Below are 19,281 nucleotides of genomic sequence, written 5' to 3' on the forward strand. Positions count from 1 at the left end.
ATATACTATACCAAGTTACTATTCCTTAATGGAATTGAGAGGGGGAAAGTGAGGATAATCCTGTCTAAAGCTCCTGTAACAGCCTCAGCAGGGTGTTTAAACTAACATGGAAAACAATTTCCGGCCTAAAAACCTAAGATAGATAGAGGACATGGACTTCTCTGTTTACCGGGTGGGTTTGTGACAGTAACACCCATTTTAAACTGCCATGATGTGGCTTGCTCTTGACAATTCAGAACGAATATACGTGACACACTCAATGGGTTGCCACTAGTTATCACAGCCACAATAATGGCTAAAACCTGCCTATTTCTACAATTTTGATTTAAAACCTAACCCTAACCTTATATTAATACCAAAAAGCAAATGTTTGTTTTCATGAATTTTTACGATATAGCCAATTTTCACTTTGAGGCTGTGGTAACTAGTAACAACCATAAAGAAGGTGGACTGACATGACCTTATGAAAGTACATCAGTGTTAATAAAACCTTGGGACAAGCCAATCCCTAAGTTAAGATAGCAGGTGAAAAAATATGCTTGAGTGGAGTCCCCACATCCGTTTTTCAGGGGAAACGGAAGTTAGGTTGAAAATACCCTGGAAACATCCGCTTTATTGCCAACCACCGCAGAGAGTGCCCCTAAGTTAACAGGCCACTAAAATGGCCTGAGAAATGGGTAGAAAATACATTTACTCATATCTCAGTAAAGCTGCTGTATGCAGAGAAACCATAAATCAAAGAGTGGCTCCCCTTGGTGATAACTGACTGACTGACTCTATCTAACTCTGTCACCTTCTAACATATTCAACTGAATCAATTATGCTAGATGTTTTATGGAATTATTTGATGTTAATACATTTGTAAATTATAGATGACTATATTTATTGAGAACATTCAGACACTTTTATAGGACACAACGATAAAAATACAGACAGTAGCAGCTCTACAGTGCTAAACCATATCACACATGGTTAGTTTAAATTAAGATCAACCTAGGGAATTAGAACAAGGTGAAATATGGTGATAGCAACCGCCACTTCTAAATAATAAATATGTAACATATACCGTAAATAGTGGAAATCTATCTATCACTGGTCCTGAAATACACCATGGAGGACAGAGGTATGGATTGGAGGGCGAGGCAGCAGATAGCATGGCAGCATAGACATCACAACACACTGTGCTTTCCTCAAATGTTGACATGTGACATAGTGACTATGATTTTGGTTGAAAATAGAGATATGTTCCCAACATGTCTCTCTATATGCTAGGTTGAAGATAAATAAATGTTGCTTATAGTATTTTTTCAACTTTGCCTATATGCTTCTTCCAATCCATCCAAATATCTTTACTATGGTCACCAGAGGGAAATCCCATACAGGACAAAACAGAAATGTCATTTGGCATAATAACATTGCTTATACTGTATCATACATACACTACCGTTCAAAAGTTTGGGGTCACTTAGAAATGTCCTTGTTTTTGGAAGAAACGCTCATTTTTGTCCATTAAAATAACATCAAATTGATTAGAAATACAGTGTAGACATTGTTAATGTTGTAAATGACTATTGTAGCTGGAAACGGCTGAATTTTTATGAAATATCTACATAGGCGTACAGAGGCCCATTATCAGCAACCATCATTCCTGTGTTCCAATGGCACGTTGTGTTGGCTGATCCAAGTGTATCATTTTAAAAGGCTAATTGATAATTAGAAAACCCTTTTGCAATTATGTTAGCACAGCTGAAAACTGTTGTTCTGATTAAAGAAGCAATAAAATTGGCCTTCTTTAGACTAGTTGAGTATCTGGAGCATCAGCATCTGTGGGTTCAATTACATGCTCAAAATGGCTAGAAACAATTGATCTATTTTTGTTCTGAGAAATGAAGGCTATTCCATGCAAGAAATGCCTAGAAGGCCAGCATCTATGGAATCGCCTCTTCACTGTTGACGTTGAGACTGGTGTTTTGCAGATACTATTTAATGAAGCTGTCAGTTGAGGACTTGTGAGGTATCTGTTTCTCAAACTAGGCACTCTAGTGTACTTGTCCTCTTGCTCAGTTGTGCACCAGGGCCTCCCACTCGTCTTTCTATTCTGGTTAGCCAGTTTGCGCTGTTCTGTGAAGGGAGTAGTACACAGCACTGTATGAGATCTTCAGTTTCTTGGCAATTTCTCACATGGAATAGCCTTCATTTCACAGAACAAGAATAGACTGATAAGTTTCAGAAGAAAGTTATTTGTTTCTGGCCATTTTGAGCCTGCAACCGAACCCACAAATGCTGATGCTCCAGATACTCAACTAGTCTAAAGAAGGACAGTTGTATCGCTTCTTTAATCAACACAACAGTTTTCAGCTGTGCTAAGATACTTGCAAAAGGGTTTTCTAATGATCAATTAGCCTTTTAAAATTATAAACTCGGATTAGCTAACACAACGTGCCATTGGAACACAGGAGTGAAGTTGCTGATAATGGGCCTCTGTACGCCTATGTAGACATTCCATTTATATTTTTTAATCTGCCGTTTCCAGCTACAATAGTCATTAACAATGTCTAAACTGTATTTCTGATCAATTTGGTTATTTTAATGGACAAAAAATGTGGATTTCTTTCAGAAACAAAGACATTTCTAAGTGACCCCTAACTTTTAAAAGGTAGTGTGTATCTCACTGGACTGTTGCGTGCCTCTGGTGAACACAATGATAATGGTGATTCTGTTTTACATTATGTCATGTTGCTTTTTCCATCATATCAACATGGAGACATAAACATCAATATTATAAGATAAAACAAAGTTTGCATGCAAGAAGAATAAATGTTTCTTTGTTTTCCCCAAGGATTCTTAACTATTACTTCAGGGAGGAAATCTTTATACATTTTAGCAGTTGGAACCATTCACACCAGACCACACGATCCATCCCCAAATTCTGTTTTCATTTTATGACCATTAACTAAAACCGGTCTTAAGAAAGCTTGTTTCCAATCCACTGTGATGTCCAACGGATACTATTTGTAGTAAATATTTGATGGTATACATTGTCCAAACTAGACCTGGCATTATGTCTGTCTGCAGAGGAATTAATTTATGAGGACAAACAAAGTATATCTATGTACATGTCTTAAATCTTACCTAAGGACCTATATTCTGTGAAACACTTGTCGTCTTATCTAACATGCACGCACCGAGAGAAAGACACACACCAACCACTATAATGAATTATGCACAAGAGGTTCTGAAATGATCTATTTTCTATAAATCAGTGGAATAGGCGAGATTCGGCCGTGGTCTCCATGGTGATGGGAAAGCGCTGGGCTGTGAAGTTCTCGGTGCTCTGCTATGAAGAGACGGGAGGGAGGCCTGGACAGTGTTTCCCGGAGAGATTGCACCCGAGAACAGGAGATGTCAAAGCGACGTGATTTGTGTTTGATGTTACCTCTGGAGGACATCAAAGCCATTCCCTGCATAGCGTAACAACAACAAAAACACACCAGGACATGTTTTTGACTATGAATAGAGAAATATATCATAAATATCAAAACGTGGAACTGGGGATCCTCCATCTCCAACTTGGGCCGCTTGCCTTAATAGCTTCAGGTGCAGAACAAAAATAATATTTTAGTTTCTTTCTTACTTGTTGCTGGCTGTTTTTAAAATTTTGAATAATATTTAGGCCTGGAAACATTCAAATCAGATTTAAATAATTGAATTATAACTTAAATTATTATTATTAAATTGGTTATAAAGACCAATTCTGTTGCTTTATGTTTAAAATACAACATACTCATAGATGAATTATGAATATCAAATGTAACAAAAATCACTCTTAAGTTTAATTACTTAAACAACTATGCACCAACCCAGTCAACATCTGTGTCTCTGTGAAGAGATCAGGTGTCACAGCTGTGTTCTTTCCCCATTCAGCACTTTGTCCGGTATCCCATGTCCTCCCCCTCGCTGGGCTGCAGCTGGCAGATGAAGTGGTTGAGCATATTTTGGGCCGACTGCAAGTTTTCCAGACTGCTGCCAGGATCTGCCTCCGTGGTATCCACACCGCCATCATCACCCATGTCCCCGCTCCTTGTCCTCCAGTTACGGATGATCTCATCTTCTGAGTCATCCATGGTACCATCCTCTGGTTGGTGGAGGTCCATCATGGCCTCTGTGCCCTTTAGCTGGCCATGCTGCTCCTCCTGTCTTTGATTCTTCCCCCTACAGGAGGGGATCTCATCCAGACTGGCTGACAGGATGCGGATGGGAGAGCCTAGTTTGCGGCTTGCAGTGGCCCTGTACACATCCTCTGTTGGGCCATCAGCTGAGCTCTTGAAAATGGTGGTGAGGGTGACACCATCTATGGGGGCTGGTAAGGTCTCAGAGTGAATTGTGAGATGGGGGACCTGCTGGGAGCGGGGAGGGTTTTGTCTGACAATATCCTCACTCCCTGAATCACTCTCTGTCTCTCCTTCTCCTTGCCCTGCCCAGCTAATACGCTCTTGTCTCCACGGTTGAAACGCTGTACCACCATGATGATCTCCCCCTGACCTCAGAGCACATTTTGGAGCCTCATCCCCCATTTCTGACCAATCCGATTCCTCCTCTTCTGGCAATGTTCCCAGTGATAGGTCCTCCCCTGTGGCGGTGACCTTTCCATAATGATGACTATCCATGAACTGGACCGGTGGTGGCGCAGCAGGGAGATTTAATTGATTGACAGAATCATCTCGGTGGAAATGTTGGTCGAAGGCTTCCTGCAGCAATGATGTTACCTAAGGGGTGAAGGAGTAATCAATCGATTCGTCAATCATGGTCAAAAGTTAAAAACAGAGAACAGAATACAGGCATGTTGTTGACAAAGAACAATGCACAATTATACATTTAAAAAAAAATCTAAACTAAAAGACAACTCATAGCTTCTTAACAATGTTTTTTTTTTTAGAAACAATGGGTTATGTAAAACAACATTTATTAACTACATGCAGCTCGAAGCAAAAACAATGGTTTCTATTGGTGGTTTTACTCTCAACTAAAATGGGCATGATGAATAAACAGAAGGTCAAACTAAAGGGAGATTTGGATGGTGAAAGGTAGGAGACATTTTATACTATACAAAGAGGAACATAGTTACAATTTGCTACATTGTGTAAGTGCATACCATGCACTATAGATGATTCTTATTGCAATACATTCCTAGGTTGGGGCTTGAGGGTCAGGCGATCATAGAGGTCAGGCGGATTTGTTTCAGGGCCTGTACTAGTAGTATTTTTCTGTACTTGGCCACTCTGGTCTGGTTTTGCGCACGTTTTAGGTTGTCTTTTTGTCTCGGCTAGATCTGTTCATCAGGAGCTCTCACGTTAATAGTCTCCATGCTGTGGATGGTGTTCTTGGCTGAGGACAGCTGATCTGTCAGGGATGTGATCCGCTGGTTCAAATGCTCCTGCTCCCCATCCATACTCTGAGCCTGACAGACCACACACATAAGACAGAACAAACATAAACATGATGAAAATGGTGATACCATTTTCCAGATATGTGAACAAAATCCCTTCTATTGACTTATCTAATGTATACTTGTATAAAAAATGAGCTTTTGATCTTCTGGTGCCTCACCACTGAATGAAGCTTCTGCTCCAGGAGATTGTTGGTCTGTTGAGTGTAGGAGTTGTTATCTGTAAGTCTGAAATGGGAGAGAGATACATAAGGACTGTAAGAGATACAATAATAGCACTATCTAAGCTTGACAATGTCATGCATATTAACTCAAAATGAATGCTGATTTGAATTTTTCTAAACTTTTGAACGAGTCCCTGTAAAAGGCAAATAAAATGGATTGGAACTGCCAGTCCTCTCTGAACCCCCTCATAATGCTAGAGGTACCCGTCCCAACGTCTCATTACACCCATGACCTTTTGAATTTGTCCAGGAGGTTGCTCAGCTCAACACAAGTGTTCTGTAGTTCTGACTCGAGGAGCTGGTGACTGCTCTTAAATTCGGTGCCCATGCACTCCATTCGCACGGCAGTCTGGCACAAACTGTGGTGCATATCTACATTTTGCTCCTGAAGCTTCCTGAATGAAGTAGGAGAGTGGAGGGGGAGGGGTTTAGTGCTCAGTTAGATAAATGTGTATCTTCAAGAAAAGAAGTTAAAAAAAACGTTATTTTATCAATTAAAATGATTCCCCCAACAAACAATAAGACGGAGATCAAATTAAACAAAATCAAACTCACATTATTCGATTAACCTCAGATGCTTCCTGTATGGGACGGACAAAACAAAAAAGTATTTACAGCCGTCCACCTCATGCATTTCAGAAATAGAAATTGATTCTGCAGCTTCTAGTTAAAAGACATTGATAATCAATAGGGACACATTGTGTGATAATTTGATGTGCATGAGTTTGCATGTGATCACTTTTTCCATGTGTCATCCATGATTACGTAGTTAGGAAGGAGCCTGCATGTTTAATTCCACAATCGATGGGAAAAAAACGAGTGGAACATTCTTACATAATTGCTTAATTAAGAATGTAAAACATGTTCAGCGGTACAAAATGGTCAATAAATATACAGTATACTGTAGATAATGCTTGACATAACTAGCGATAGTGATAAACCCAACCCCCGGAGCAATGTCATACTTTATGTAGAGAGGTAGTTGAGCCGCTGTAGCCCGTCTGCCGCTCGTCCTGACTCGTGGGACTGCTGGTATTCCTGGAATAACCAGACTTGCTGGAATGGGACAATGACTCCAGCTCTGTAGCCGATGCACTGACAGGAAAGTGCTCCTTAGAATGGCTTGATGGGCTGTGGTGACCGTCATGGTGCTGATGGTGGTGCTGTGTGTCTGCAGGTGAGGGATGTTGGTGAGATTCAGAATTGGAAGGATGGTGGTGATGATGAGATTCTGGGTTGGTAGAAATGTGATGGGGTTCAGAATGGGAGTGTGGATGAGAGAGGTGGTGGTGGGAATCTTGGTGGGAACTATGGTGGTGTTGGAGAGATTCTGTATGCGAGCCATGGTGTTGGAAAGATTCTCTATGCGAGCCATGGTGTTGGAAAGATTCTGTATGGGAGCCATGGGGATTGTGAGATTCTGTATGGGAGCCATGGGGATCGTGAGATTCTGTATGGGAGCCATGGGGATCGTGAGATTCTGGATGGGAGCCATGGGGATCGTGAGATTCTGGATGGGAGCCATGGGGATCGTGAGATTCTGGATGGGAGCCATGGGGATCGTGTGATTCTGGATGGGAGCCATGGGGATTGTGTGATTCTGGATGGGAGCCATGGGGATCGTGAAATTCTGGATGGGAGCCATGATGATCATGAGATTCTGGATTAGAGTCTCGGTGATGGAGAGATTCTGGATGGGAGCCTTGGGGATCGTGAGATTCTGTATGGGAGCCATGGTGATGGAGAGATTTTGGATGGGAGCCATGGTGATGGAGAGATTCTGGATGGGAGTCATGGTGATGGAGAGATTCTGGATGGGAGCCATGGGGATTGTGAGATTCTGGATGGGAGCCCTGGTGATTGTGAGATTCTGGATGGGAGCCATGGGGATCGTGTGATTCTGGATGGGAGCCTTGGGGATCGTGAGATTCTGTATGGGAGCCATGGTGATGGAGAGATTTTGGATGGGAGCCATGGTGATGGAGAGATTCTGGATGGGAGTCATGGTGATGGAGAGATTCTGGATGGGAGCCCTGGTGATGGAGAGATTCTGGATGGGAGCCGCGGTGGTGGAGAGATTCTGGATGGGAGCCCTGGTGATGGAGAGATTCTGGATGGGAGCCGCCGTGATGGAGAGATTCTGGATGGGAGCCCTGGGGATGGAGAGATTCTGGATGGGAGCTGCGGTGATCATGAGATTCTGTATGGGAGTCGTGGTGATAGAGAGAATCTGGATGAGATCTGTGGTGATGGAGAGATTCTGGATGGGAGCCGTGGTGATGGTGTGAATCTGGGTGGAGAGGATTGTGGTGGTGTCCATGGTGATGGGGATGTGTTGGGCTGTGGTGGTGTCTATGGTGATGAGTTGGGCTGTGGTGGTGTCCATGGTGATGAGTTGGGCTGTGGTGGTGTCCATGGTGATGAGTTGGGCTGTGGTGGTCTCCATGGTGATGGTGGTGAGTTGGGTTTTGGTGGTCTCCATGGTGTTGGGGATGAGTTTGGCTGTGGTGGTCTCCATGGGAATGGTGATGGGTTGGGCTGTGGTGATCTTCATGGTGATCGGAATGACTTGGGCTGTGATGTTCTCCATGGTGATGGGAAAGTGTTGGGCTATGATATTCTCCATGCTGATGGGGGTGAGTTGGGTTTTGGTGGTCTCCATGATGTTGGGGATGGGTTTGGCTGTGGTGGTCTCCATGGGAATGGTGATGGGTTGGGCTGTGTTGGTCTCCATGGTGATGGTGATGGGTTGGGTTGTGGTGGTCTCCGTGGTGATGAGTTGGGTTGTGGTGGTCTCCATGGTGATGAGTTGGGTTGTGGTGGTCTCCATGGTGTTGGGGATGAGTTTGGCTGTGGTGGTCTCCATGGGAATGGTGATGAGTTGGGCTGTGGTGGTCTCCATGGTGATGGTGATGGGTTGGGCTGTGGTGGTCTCCATGGTGATGAGAATGGCTTAGGCTGTGGTGGTCTCCATGGTGATGGGGATGAATGGGGCTGTGGTGGTCTCCATGGTGATGGGAATGAGTGGGGCTGTGGTGGTCTCCATGGTGATGGGAATGAGTGGGGCCGTGGTGGTCTCCATGGTGACGGGGATAAGTTGGGCCATGGTGGTCTCCATGGTGACGGGGGTGAGTTGGGCTGTGGTGGTCTCCATGGTGATGCTTAGGGCTATGATGGTCTCCATGGTGATAGGGGTGAGTTGGGCTGTGGTGGACTCCATGGGGATGAATTTGTCTGTGTTGGTTTCCATGGTGATATGATTGAGTTGGGCTGTGGTGGTCTCCATGGTGATGGGGATGAGTTGGGCTGTTGTGGTCTCCATGGTGATGAGTTGGGATGTTGTGGTCTCCATGGTGATGGGATTGAGTTGGGCTGTGGTGGTCTCCATGGTGATGGGGATGAGTTTGGCTGTTGTGGTCTCCATGCTGATGGGGTAGAGTTGGGTTGTGGTAGTCTCCATGGTGATGATTTGGGCTGTGGTGGTATCCTTGGTGATTGGGATTAGTTGGGCTGTGGTGGTCTCCACAGTGATGGGTTGGGCTGTGGTGGTCTCCATGATGATGGGAATGAGTTGGGTTGTGGTGGTCTCCATGGTGATGGGGATGAGTTGGGCTGTGGTGGTCTCCATGGGGATGAGTTTGGCTGTGGTGATCTCCATGGGGATGGTGATGGGTTGAGCTGTGGTGGTCTCCATGGGGATGAGTTGGGCTGTGTTGGCCTCCATGGAGATGGGGATGACTGGGGCTGTGAAGGTCCCCATGATCACGGGAGTGGCTTGGGCTGTGGTGGTCTCCATGGGGATGAATTTGTCTGTGGTGGTGTCCATGGTGATGGGAATGAGTGGGGCTGTGGTGGTCTCCATGGTGATGCTTTGGGCTTTGGTGGTCTCTCTGGTGATGAGATGGACTTTGAAGACCTCTTTGATGGTGGTGAGATTGAGAATGGGAGAGATGCTGGTTATGATGGTGTGGTGTTGAAGAACGGGAGTGATGTCTTGATGAGGGGCTATTTCCTGGGCTACTGCTGTCATCGGTGTGGCTGCTAGGACTGTGGTGTATGTCTCTTGCAGGCTGATGGTGGCAATGGTGTTGGTGATGCTGGTTTGCGCCGAGATGGGAGCGAGAGTGCTTGATGGAATGAGAGTGCTTCCTGGAATGGGAATGCCTACTGACATGGGAGTGAACACTAACTGTCATTGAGCTTGCACTGCCAGGCCGACTACTCTTCTGTCTTTGACTCTGCTCCCCTGTGCGTTCCACCTTGGGGAACCTCAGGGAGGCTTGTCCTGGGCTGCTAGGCCTGTGAGCAGCTGTGACTCCAAGAGAGGTGAGTCTGTATGGGCTGAGCACCTGCCTGGTGATCTCGTTCAGAAAGGCAGAGAACTTCAGCTTGTCCTTCACTAAGTTCTTATTGGCTACCTCCTTGCTTTTCCACAACTCCTCCTGATCTACAATGGTATCTGCATCTCCATCCCTGTCCTCACAATGGGACAGCGCCTCCATTGACTTTGCCTTGCGGACTTTGCCAGCCATTCCTACCAATTTAGCACTCTCCTGCTTCTTCATGGTGATCTTGGCAGGGGTCAGATGAGAGGACACAGCTTTCTTTTTCTTTTTTCCTTTCAGGCTCCTTTCCTGGCTTGGGGACTTGTGGAGATAGCCTTCGTCATCTATCAAAGGAGATGTCTCATCTTCCTCTTCATCATAGGCCTTCCTCCCCTCAGAGATTTCAGTGCAGGACTGTGAGTACTTGGGGTTCTGCAGTGGATGTTTGTAATCCTTCACAGACTCATTTATAGTGGTCTGAGAGGACCAGGTGGATGAAGAGCCAGAGGATGACGAGGAGGAAGAGGATGATGTTAAGGAAGAGAAGGAAGATGAGAAAGATGATGATGAGGAACCAGAGGTGGAGCTGGAGGAAGTTGCTGCAACCTGAGGGTGGGAGGTCACATCTGTAGCATGGTGATGAGGTTGGTGTTGGTGATGAGGATGGCCAGGGGGAGAGTGGTGTGATTTCTCATTGTGGTGGTGAGGGTGATTGTTGTGGCCATGGTGGCAGACAATGTTGCCCTCTGATGTTGAATGGTTGCTACTGCAAGAGGAGAACAGGATGACAGCAGTGTTCAGAGACCATACTCTTAGGGCTCAGTTACACCAGTGGAGGCTGCTGAGGGGAGGACAGCTCATAATAATGCATGGAACATGGAAACCATGTGTTTGACACCTTTTCACTTATTCCGCTCCAGCCATTACAACAATTCTGTCCTCCCCAATTAAGGTGCCACCAACCTCCTGTGAGTTACACGTTTTACAATAACGCAGGGCTGGTTATTAAACTAGGCCAAGATTATTTTGTCACATCTGAATATTTCTCAAAATATGTACAATTTCCAAAATGTTGAATATAAAAACAAGAAATTCCATCCAAGATTTCAGAAATTGGTGAACTAATAAATTCATTTAATCAAACATACCCATGACAATTGTGATCCTTTGACCAATCTAGCTCGTGCTGGTGATGAGGATGGTGATGATAATCATGGTTGTGGTGATGGCGGAGATGGTGTTTGTGGTGATCAGTTTTTTGGTCAGCAATCTTGCAATGCTTGTGGTCCCTCTCGTGATGGTCATGGAGGTGGGGCCTGCTGTGCCTGTGGCTCCTGGTCCCCTGCTTATGCTGCACGGGAGTGAAGTACTTCTCCATCACCTGCTGCTTCCCCAAACCCAAGTCCTCCTCCACTGCTTTTGTGTGGTAGTCCCTGGGTGCAGGGACAATCTTTTCCCTGCTGTGCGGTCTGCAAACTATTCCTCTTCCTGTGTTATTTCCTTGATACTTTCTGATGATTCAAATATATTTTCTGGACCATAGCTCAACTATTTGGAAAAATAACATAATTATAGCAAAGTTAGGACATTACTACATGCTGAATATATTTTCTGTGAGCTAATTTAACTGAGCACTTTCATAAGGGTATAATAGTTATGCTAACTTAAAACAGTCCATTAACCACATCATCAACTACAACTATTTTCTTCCTAAATGCAGCGGTTACAAAACTACTAACATCTGTTAAGTTATTCTTGAAATACTTTAAGTCAACACAAACATAGTATATCAGCAAATACCATCAATCTCAAATCAGTCAGACTTACCTAAAACATGGTGTGAAATGTTTTAGACGTGCCAGTAATTCAAGAATCCTTATCTGTCTAAGTCAAGAAGCATAAATAGTCAACTTAACTCAATTAACTTGATCTTAATCATTAATTCTGATATCCTAAACCACATAAGCAGTGAGTGCTAGCACATACTCTGTCAGAGGACCCATAAGAATGACACAGGTTGAGATGCTCATTGATGTTTTGTACCAGGATTCTGCTTGCACCCTCCATCTGATGTAACAATTTTCCAATTGCGGTGGAGCATGCATGAAACATCAATAAATCCTTTGCACCCATCCACTAGCCTAAAGCGATTTTTCAAATCTCATGTGAAAACTACTTCATAGACACAACACGTGCTCTTTTTCTATTTTTATCATGCCCGATAAAATTAAACATTGGTCAGCTACTCTATTCAAATGACATGGTATGGGCAATGTTCATTTAAAAAAATTAAATAAAAATATTTGTACAACAAGCTTAGTTTACTCAATAACAATATTCAAGAATTCATTACTGTTATGTTCATGTCAAGGAAGTTTAGACTGAAACCAAAATGTTGTCTATGCATTTTCTCAAATAAAGTTGCCCTTAAGTTATGTATACAATTCAACTGTTTGGATTCCAGTGTTTAGGAGATTGACTGGTTATTAATATCCAGCTTGCTATTGACCTGCCTGTCCCTATTGTATCACTGCAAAAGACACAATGACAATGAAAATTAAGGAAAGCGTTGAGAACCCCATTGAATTACAATAGCATGTAAAGCAACCACATACCAAGAAACATTGTTTGCAATTAATGATCCCATTCAATTACCATATCACTAGACCCTGACAGTTGGTAGGTACAGAGGGACACAAGTGCTTTCGGGATGTTTGACACCAGTTATATAGACATTCATTTTAATTCATTTCTAGCTCTGAGGTTATAGCAATACAATCCTATTGTCTGTAGTTGTCCATCGCCCGCAGCCCCTTTCCCCGAATCGATTGCCAATTGTGTGATACAGCACAGCCCTCCACTCACAATCAATGGCAGTACTGCATTGAGACCCTCCAGCAAAGAGAAGGGAAGGATAAAGCAGTGTGGGGCTAATGTGAGACCCAACCCAAATATAGGTTAGATAACTCAGAAATCAAGTGACTCCTTAAATTCTAAGGACAATCTTTTTTCAGAGACCTAGAACATTGATACTTAATATAAACAAATTGACATTCAGGATCACTGGCCTGGTAAAATGTTCCTTCAAAAAGTATGCTTAAAGAAACATGAATTACCTTAATACCAAACCCATACAAAAGGACACAACATCTACAACTCAGTGTGTTTCGTACAACCATTACTAGACAGAATATAGCTCAAACTATTTATTATATTCATGAAACAGAAATTTACAAAAAAAGCAACCACTAAGCTAGTCCTTACAACAACAAAAATGCAATATACTGGAGTCAGTCATGGAGAAGACAGCCAATAAGAAAGTGTTAAATCTGATAATAAATTTGATCAGATAAAGTCTTAAATCACTCAAATCTAAACCATCATACAGTTGAAGTCAGAAGTTTACACACACTTAGGTTGGTGTCATTAAAACTCATTTTTCAACCACTCCACACATTTCTTGTTAACAAACTATTTTTTATTTTAATCTGTTATTTTACCAGGTAAATTGACTGAGAACACATTCTCATTTGCAGCAACGACCTGGGGAATGGTTACAGGGGAGATGAATGAGCCAATTGTTTACTGGGGATTATTAGGTGCCCATCAAATCAAATCATGATGGTTTGAGGGACAGATTGGGAATTTAGCTAGGACACAGGGGTTAACACCCCTACTCTCACAATAAGTGCCATGGAATCTTTAATGACCTCAGAGTCAGGACACCCGTTTAACATCCCATCCGAAAGACAGCACCTTACACAGGGTACATTGGAATATTTTTTTTTAGACCAGAGGAAAGAGTGCCTCCTACTGGCCCTCCAACACCAATTCCAGCAGCATCTGGTCTCCCATCCAGGGACCGAGCAGGACCAACCCTGCTTAGCTTCAGAAGCAAGCCAGTAGTGGTATGCAGGGTGGTATGCTACTGGCCAAGCTATAGTTTTGTCAAGTCAGTTAGGACATCTACTTTGTGCATGACACAAGTAATTTTTCCAACAATTGTTTACAGATTATTTCGCTGTATCACAATTCCAGTGGGTCTTAAATTTACACACTACGTTAAATGTGCCTTTAAACAGCTTGGAAACTTCCAGAAAATGTCATGGCTTTAGAAGCTTCTGATAGGCTAATTGACATAATTTGAGTCAATTGGAGGTGTACCTGTGGATGTATTTCAAGGCCTACCTTCAAACTCAGTGCGTCTTTGCTTGACATCATGGGAAAATCAAAAGAAATTTCAGTCAAAAACTCAGAAAAAAATGTGTAGACCTCCACAAGTCTGGTTCACCCTTGGCAGCAATTTCCAAATGCCTGAATGTACCATGTTCATCTCTACAAACACCATGGGACCACGCAGCCGTCATACCGCTCAGGAAGGAGACACGTTCTGTCTCCTAGAGATGAAAGTACTTTTGTGCGAAAAGTGGAAATCAATCCCAGAACAACAGCAAAGGACCTTGTGCAGATGCTGGAGGAATCAGGCACAAAAGTATCTATATCCACAGTAAAACGAGTCCTATATTGACATAACCTGAAAGGCCGCTCAGCAAGGAAGCCACTGCTCCAAAACCACCATAGAAAAGGCAGACTACGGTTGGGATGGGGACAAAGATCATACTTTATGGAGAAATGTCCTATGGTCTGATGAAACAAAAATAGAACTGTTTGGCCATAATTACCATTGTTATGTTTGGAGGAAAAAAGGGGGAAGGTTGCAAGCTGAAGAACCATCCCAACCGTGAAGCACGGGGGCTTGCTTTGCTGCAGGAGGGACTGGTGCACTTCACAAAATAGATGGCATTATGAGGGAGGAAAATGATGTGGATATATTGAAGCAACATCTCAAGATCTCACAAATGGGTCTTCCAAATGGACAATGACCCCAAGAATACTTCCAAAGTTGTGGAAAAATGGCTTAAGGACAACAAAGTCAAGGTATTAGAGTAGCCATCACAAAGCCCTGACCTCAATCGAATAGAACATTTGTGGGCAGAACTGAAAAAGCGTGTGCGAGCAAGGAGGCCTACAAACATGACTCAGTTACACCAGCTCTGTCAGGAGGAATGGGCCAAAATTCTAAAAGCTTAAGTAAATCATTCTCTCTACTGTTATTCTGACATTTTACATTCTTAAAATAAAGTGGTGATCCTAACTGCCCCAAGACAGGGATTTAAAAAAAAAAAAAAAGGATTAAAAGGTCAGGAATTGTGAAAAACTGAGTTTAAATGTATTTGGCTAAGGTATATGTAAACTTCCAACTTCAACTGTATATGAGAGGAATAAATAATTACATTTAAACTAATATTTTATATGTAAAAACAGTGATGGCTTCCACAATGAGAGGGTGAGAACACCATCTAGAGAACAAATGTGATAAGGGAATGCATGACATGCAGGCTTCAATCAAATCCAAAAACACAAGTTCTGAAATCATAGTAGGACATGACAATCTGGCATGATAAAGATTCTTAGTTTGGACATCTTCTATCCCAAATTCTAACACTTAGGAAAAGAACAAAGTAAAAAGCAAACAGCTGTAATCTCAACATCACAGGAAATGCTTTGTAAATAAATCTTACAAGTTATAACACACCTGATGTCTGTAATCCAATTTACAATGATTTAAAATATAAAAGGGTGCTCTTCAACACAAGATAATGTCCCTGTGACCTAATGAAGTTGTCATCTCAAAAATAAAAGAAATATCAACCTATCAAAGTGACAGGAACATCAGTGAAGATAGAAACTGGTTTTAAGATTACACAACTCGTATTAAGTCACTTTTTTAAAACAATCTCACATTTAGAACATTGAAAAAGCCTACATCTACATCTGTATTGTAAATTAATCCTGTTTGTTGTTCCCATAGGTGCCATATTTATGCAAATATCAACTACTTTCACACCTCATCACCTTTGAAATGCAATCATAGAAGTGTAAAAGATTACTTTCTCCAATCTTGGCAAAAAGGATTTCTAGTTACATGTCAAAGTCTTTGAGGATGACCTATGAGTTTATTCCACCACCAAATCAAATCCTTCCGCCTCTTCAAACTCTGCATTCATCTTTGCAGCAAAGTCGTCCAACTCTGCCAGCTGGGTAGGAAGGAAATGGAAAAGTAGATCAACACAAAGGTACATATGCTATAGGGTCTTACACATCTCCATCTTGAAAATAGTTTAAGCAAGCAATAAGTGTTACTTTTCATTTCTTGATGGTGTTTGGCCCTCTTTGGGGGTATCGTCGGAAGGTGCCTTAGCGTCTCCCAACTCCTCCCATCTCAGCCTCCAGTATTTATGCTGCAATAGTTTGTGTGTCGGGGGGCTAGGGTCAGTCTGTTACATCTGGATTATTTATTCTGTTTTATCCAGTGTCCTGTGTGAATTTAAGTATGCTCGCTCTAATTCTCTCAGAGGACCTGAGGTCTAGAACCAAGCCTGATGTCTCCTTGCTGTCCCCAGTCCACCTGGTCATGCTGCTGCTCCAATTTCAACTGTTCTGCCTGTGGCTATGGAACGCTGCCCTGTTCACTGGACGTGCTACCTATCCCAGATCTGCTGTTTTCAACTCTCTAGAGACAGCAGGAGCGGTAGAGACACTGAATGATCGGCTATGAAAAGCCAACTGACATTTACTCCTCTACAATCACTGTGATTATTATTATTTGACCCTGCTGGTCATCTATGAACATTTGAACATCTTGGCCATGTTCTGTTAAAATCTCCATCCGGCACAGCCAGAAGAGGACTGGCCACCCCTCATAGCCTGGTTCCTCTCTAGGTTTCTTCCTAGGTTCTGGCCTTTCTAGGGAGTTGTTCCTAGCCACCATGCTTCTATACCTGCATTGCTTGCCGTTTGGGGTTTTAGGCTGGATTTCTGTACAGCACTTTGTGACATCAGCTGATGTAAGAAGGGCTTCATGAATAAATTAGATTGAATATACACTGTAGTCTACTATGGTTAAGTTGTTTATTAATGTTGTCAACAGTGACCGCAGTAGTATCATATGCCCTCTGTTCTCACAGAATCACATTATTGGAAACCCAGACTGTTCTCAGCCAGGCGTGGTTATAGCTAGATATGTTCAAGTTGTGGACAATTTTAGCTAACCCTATTCGTAATTGTACTAACCTGCTGCATAAGTTCTTCTAACCTCCTACGTAGTCACTTCTGCTAGTCAAATCCATCAGACCTGCCCTGAGAGCAGTGGGTATCCACTAATGCGATACAGTTATGGTCTCACTTACTTTCATTTGAGGAACCTTCTTCCTCCTCCTCTTCTCCTTTACCACAGCAACTCCAGGAATGTTGACATCTGGCTCAGGAGCAGCACTGTCATCCCCTTCTATCAGGGTGAAGGAGCTGACCCCACAGAATGACTTTGAGGCCTCAGAGCCCACCCTGGACTGCACCAGCTTGCGGAGAACCTGGGGTGTCTGAAGCTTCTCAAACCCAAACAGGGTCTCCCGACGCAGAGATGGGGAGGACACGTCCTGGCCTTGGGGATGCTCAAACGAACGGTCCCCTAGGCTTAGGCGGCTGTAGGACCGACGAACCTTCTGTGACCATGCTGAGTCCTCAGGGTTCCCTGTAGCCTGGGGATAGGGGGCCAAGATCAGGGAGAGCATGGTGGCTTTTGGTGGAGGTACCTGGGCAGTTCCTGGGATAGAAATTTTGGCCTTCTTCAGACTGCCTTCAGACAATCTTTGTTCATTTTCTTTGTTGTCCTCCGAGGGTACCTGAAACAAAAGCAATTGTGCACATATGACTGGGCTGATATGAAAGAGCAGGACCAAACATATTAAAACTATGCAGCTTATTCTGTAAATTAATTTGCTGTGTTCTTTCAACTCACATTGAATTGTGTTTTCCTGGGTGCAATTTTCCTCACAGTTATGCTGCGTTTCACAGTGTCTGTAGGAGTCTGTGGATTACAGTAACATTATATATACTTAGACAAAGCACTGACAAGACTGAATATGCTTGCAGGATGCAGTTTGACTACATCAAAAGGTAAATTGAAATGTTACTGGTTGTGCTGACAAAAGGTACTACTTACTGAGTTGGGGACATTTTGATTTGGAGAGGTCAACCGCGCTGACCTCCTTCGTGGCTGGCTGGTAGAATCTGGTTTGATAAGACAAATAATGGTCCAACCATCAACAACATTGGCTTCCCTTTATACAGCTAACAATGATGTGAGATATTTAGTTAGCAACATGACTTGACTGGTCCCTTGACTGATAAAGTCAATTGACAGGTTTTTTTTTTGTTATCTAAAAACTTGGGAGTAATGTCGAGATGTTGTGAAGATCCAGCTGTATGCCTCAATATGAAGACGACCATCTGTTTCCATAATTGTACTGTCCATCTTCGCCATTGATTTGAGATTGATGCATATAGCTAGCTGTCTAACGGAGTCTGTACAATAGGCACCATTTGACTGATTTAGAATAATCTCGCCATTTGAGTGAACCACACATCTGCTAATTACAGACAAGCACTACTATAAACAGAAGCACTTCTCTAAATTAAAAAATAAACAACAAAATAGTAAACATACTGACCAGCCAAAAATGATTGATGTGTCTCGTTGCTCATCCTTGCCGTCTGTCCAATTTATTTACTAACGTTAATACATGAATTCGGTGGGTGATTAGCTAGCAATAATACACATTAACGTTATCAGGCTAGTAGCTATCGACAACAAGCTAGCTAACTTGAGAAATTAGTAAAACAAATTAGTAATTAATTAGCAAATACATATATCGCACAAGCTAACTAAGCAACAAATAACTAATGCAAAACTACGATTGAATAACTTGAGAGCAGTTCATTTTTGATTTAACTCGTCAGTCCTCAAAAGTTTCAAAATTCCCCGCCTGGAAGTACCGGAAGTGACATTGGAGTGCAGTTCCTGTCCGTTATTTTATCTTTCTTTTTTATTTGATTTAACCTTTATTTAACTAGGCAAGTCAGTTAAGAACAAATTCTCATTTACAATGACGGCCCACCAAAAGGCCTCCTGCAGGGGGGACTAAAAATATAAACTTAAATAAAATATATAGGATAAAGAGAGACAACAAATCAAATCAAATCAAAGTTTATTTGTCACGTGCGCTGAATACAACAGGTGTAGTACAGTGAAATGCTTTCTTACAGGCTCTAACCAATAGTGCAAAAAAGGTGCAAAAACACATAATAGCACAATTGGTTGGGCGCCCGTAAAACAGCTGCCATTTCTTCTGGCACCAATTTAGATCCTCCAAACACAACACTACCT

General features: G+C 42.7%; 2 protein-coding genes across 2 annotated transcripts; both read right to left on the minus strand.

Moving 5' to 3' along the window:
* Window positions 1-2,589: 2,589 nt before the first annotated feature.
* Window positions 2,590-8,608, minus strand: LOC112231307 (flocculation protein FLO11-like). The gene is made up of 7 exons (XM_042311224.1): window positions 7,583-8,608; window positions 6,636-7,523; window positions 6,226-6,251; window positions 5,904-6,065; window positions 5,608-5,674; window positions 5,351-5,458; window positions 2,590-4,766 (listed from the first exon to the last, which is right to left on the minus strand). Exons 1-7 carry the CDS (start codon window positions 8,606-8,608, stop codon window positions 3,921-3,923), a joined length of 3,123 nt encoding a protein of 1,040 aa, XP_042167158.1. The 3' UTR covers window positions 2,590-3,920.
* A 6,569-nt stretch (window positions 8,609-15,177) lies between these two features.
* LOC112230612 (sororin-B) lies at window positions 15,178-18,909 on the minus strand. Its single transcript, XM_024396885.2, has 5 exons — window positions 18,566-18,909; window positions 18,058-18,125; window positions 17,854-17,922; window positions 17,246-17,737; window positions 15,178-16,093 (listed from the first exon to the last, which is right to left on the minus strand). The coding sequence occupies exons 1-5, from the start codon at window positions 18,597-18,599 to the stop codon at window positions 16,013-16,015; spliced, it is 744 nt and encodes a 247-aa protein (XP_024252653.1). The 5' UTR covers window positions 18,600-18,909; the 3' UTR covers window positions 15,178-16,012.
* Window positions 18,910-19,281: the final 372 nt, after the last annotated feature.

The sequence above is a fragment of the Oncorhynchus tshawytscha genome, linkage group LG33, assembly GCF_018296145.1.
Source record: "Oncorhynchus tshawytscha isolate Ot180627B linkage group LG33, Otsh_v2.0, whole genome shotgun sequence".
Classification (NCBI taxonomy): domain Eukaryota; kingdom Metazoa; phylum Chordata; class Actinopteri; order Salmoniformes; family Salmonidae; genus Oncorhynchus; species Oncorhynchus tshawytscha.

Excerpts from the sequence above, each read along its gene's own strand:
- LOC112230612 (XM_024396885.2), bottom strand. The coding sequence starts at position 18,599 with ATGAGCAACGAGACACATCAATCATTTTTGGCTG. Across the intron at positions 17,923-18,057 it reads ATCAAAATGTCCCCAACTCA|ACTCCTACAGACACTGTGAA; the intron begins GTAAGTAGTACC and ends TGTAATCCACAG. Across the intron at positions 16,094-17,245 it reads AGAAGGTTCCTCAAATGAAA|CTGGCAGAGTTGGACGACTT; the intron begins GTAAGTGAGACC and ends CTTCCTACCCAG.
- LOC112231307 (XM_042311224.1), bottom strand. The coding sequence starts at position 8,608 with ATGGAGACCACCACAGCCCAACCCATCACCATCACCATGGAGACCACC. Across the intron at positions 6,252-6,635 it reads CAACTACCTCTCTACATAAA|GAAGCATCTGAGGTTAATCG; the intron begins GTATGACATTGC and ends CGTCCCATACAG. Across the intron at positions 5,459-5,607 it reads AGCAGAAGCTTCATTCAGTG|GCTCAGAGTATGGATGGGGA; the intron begins GTGAGGCACCAG and ends GTGGTCTGTCAG.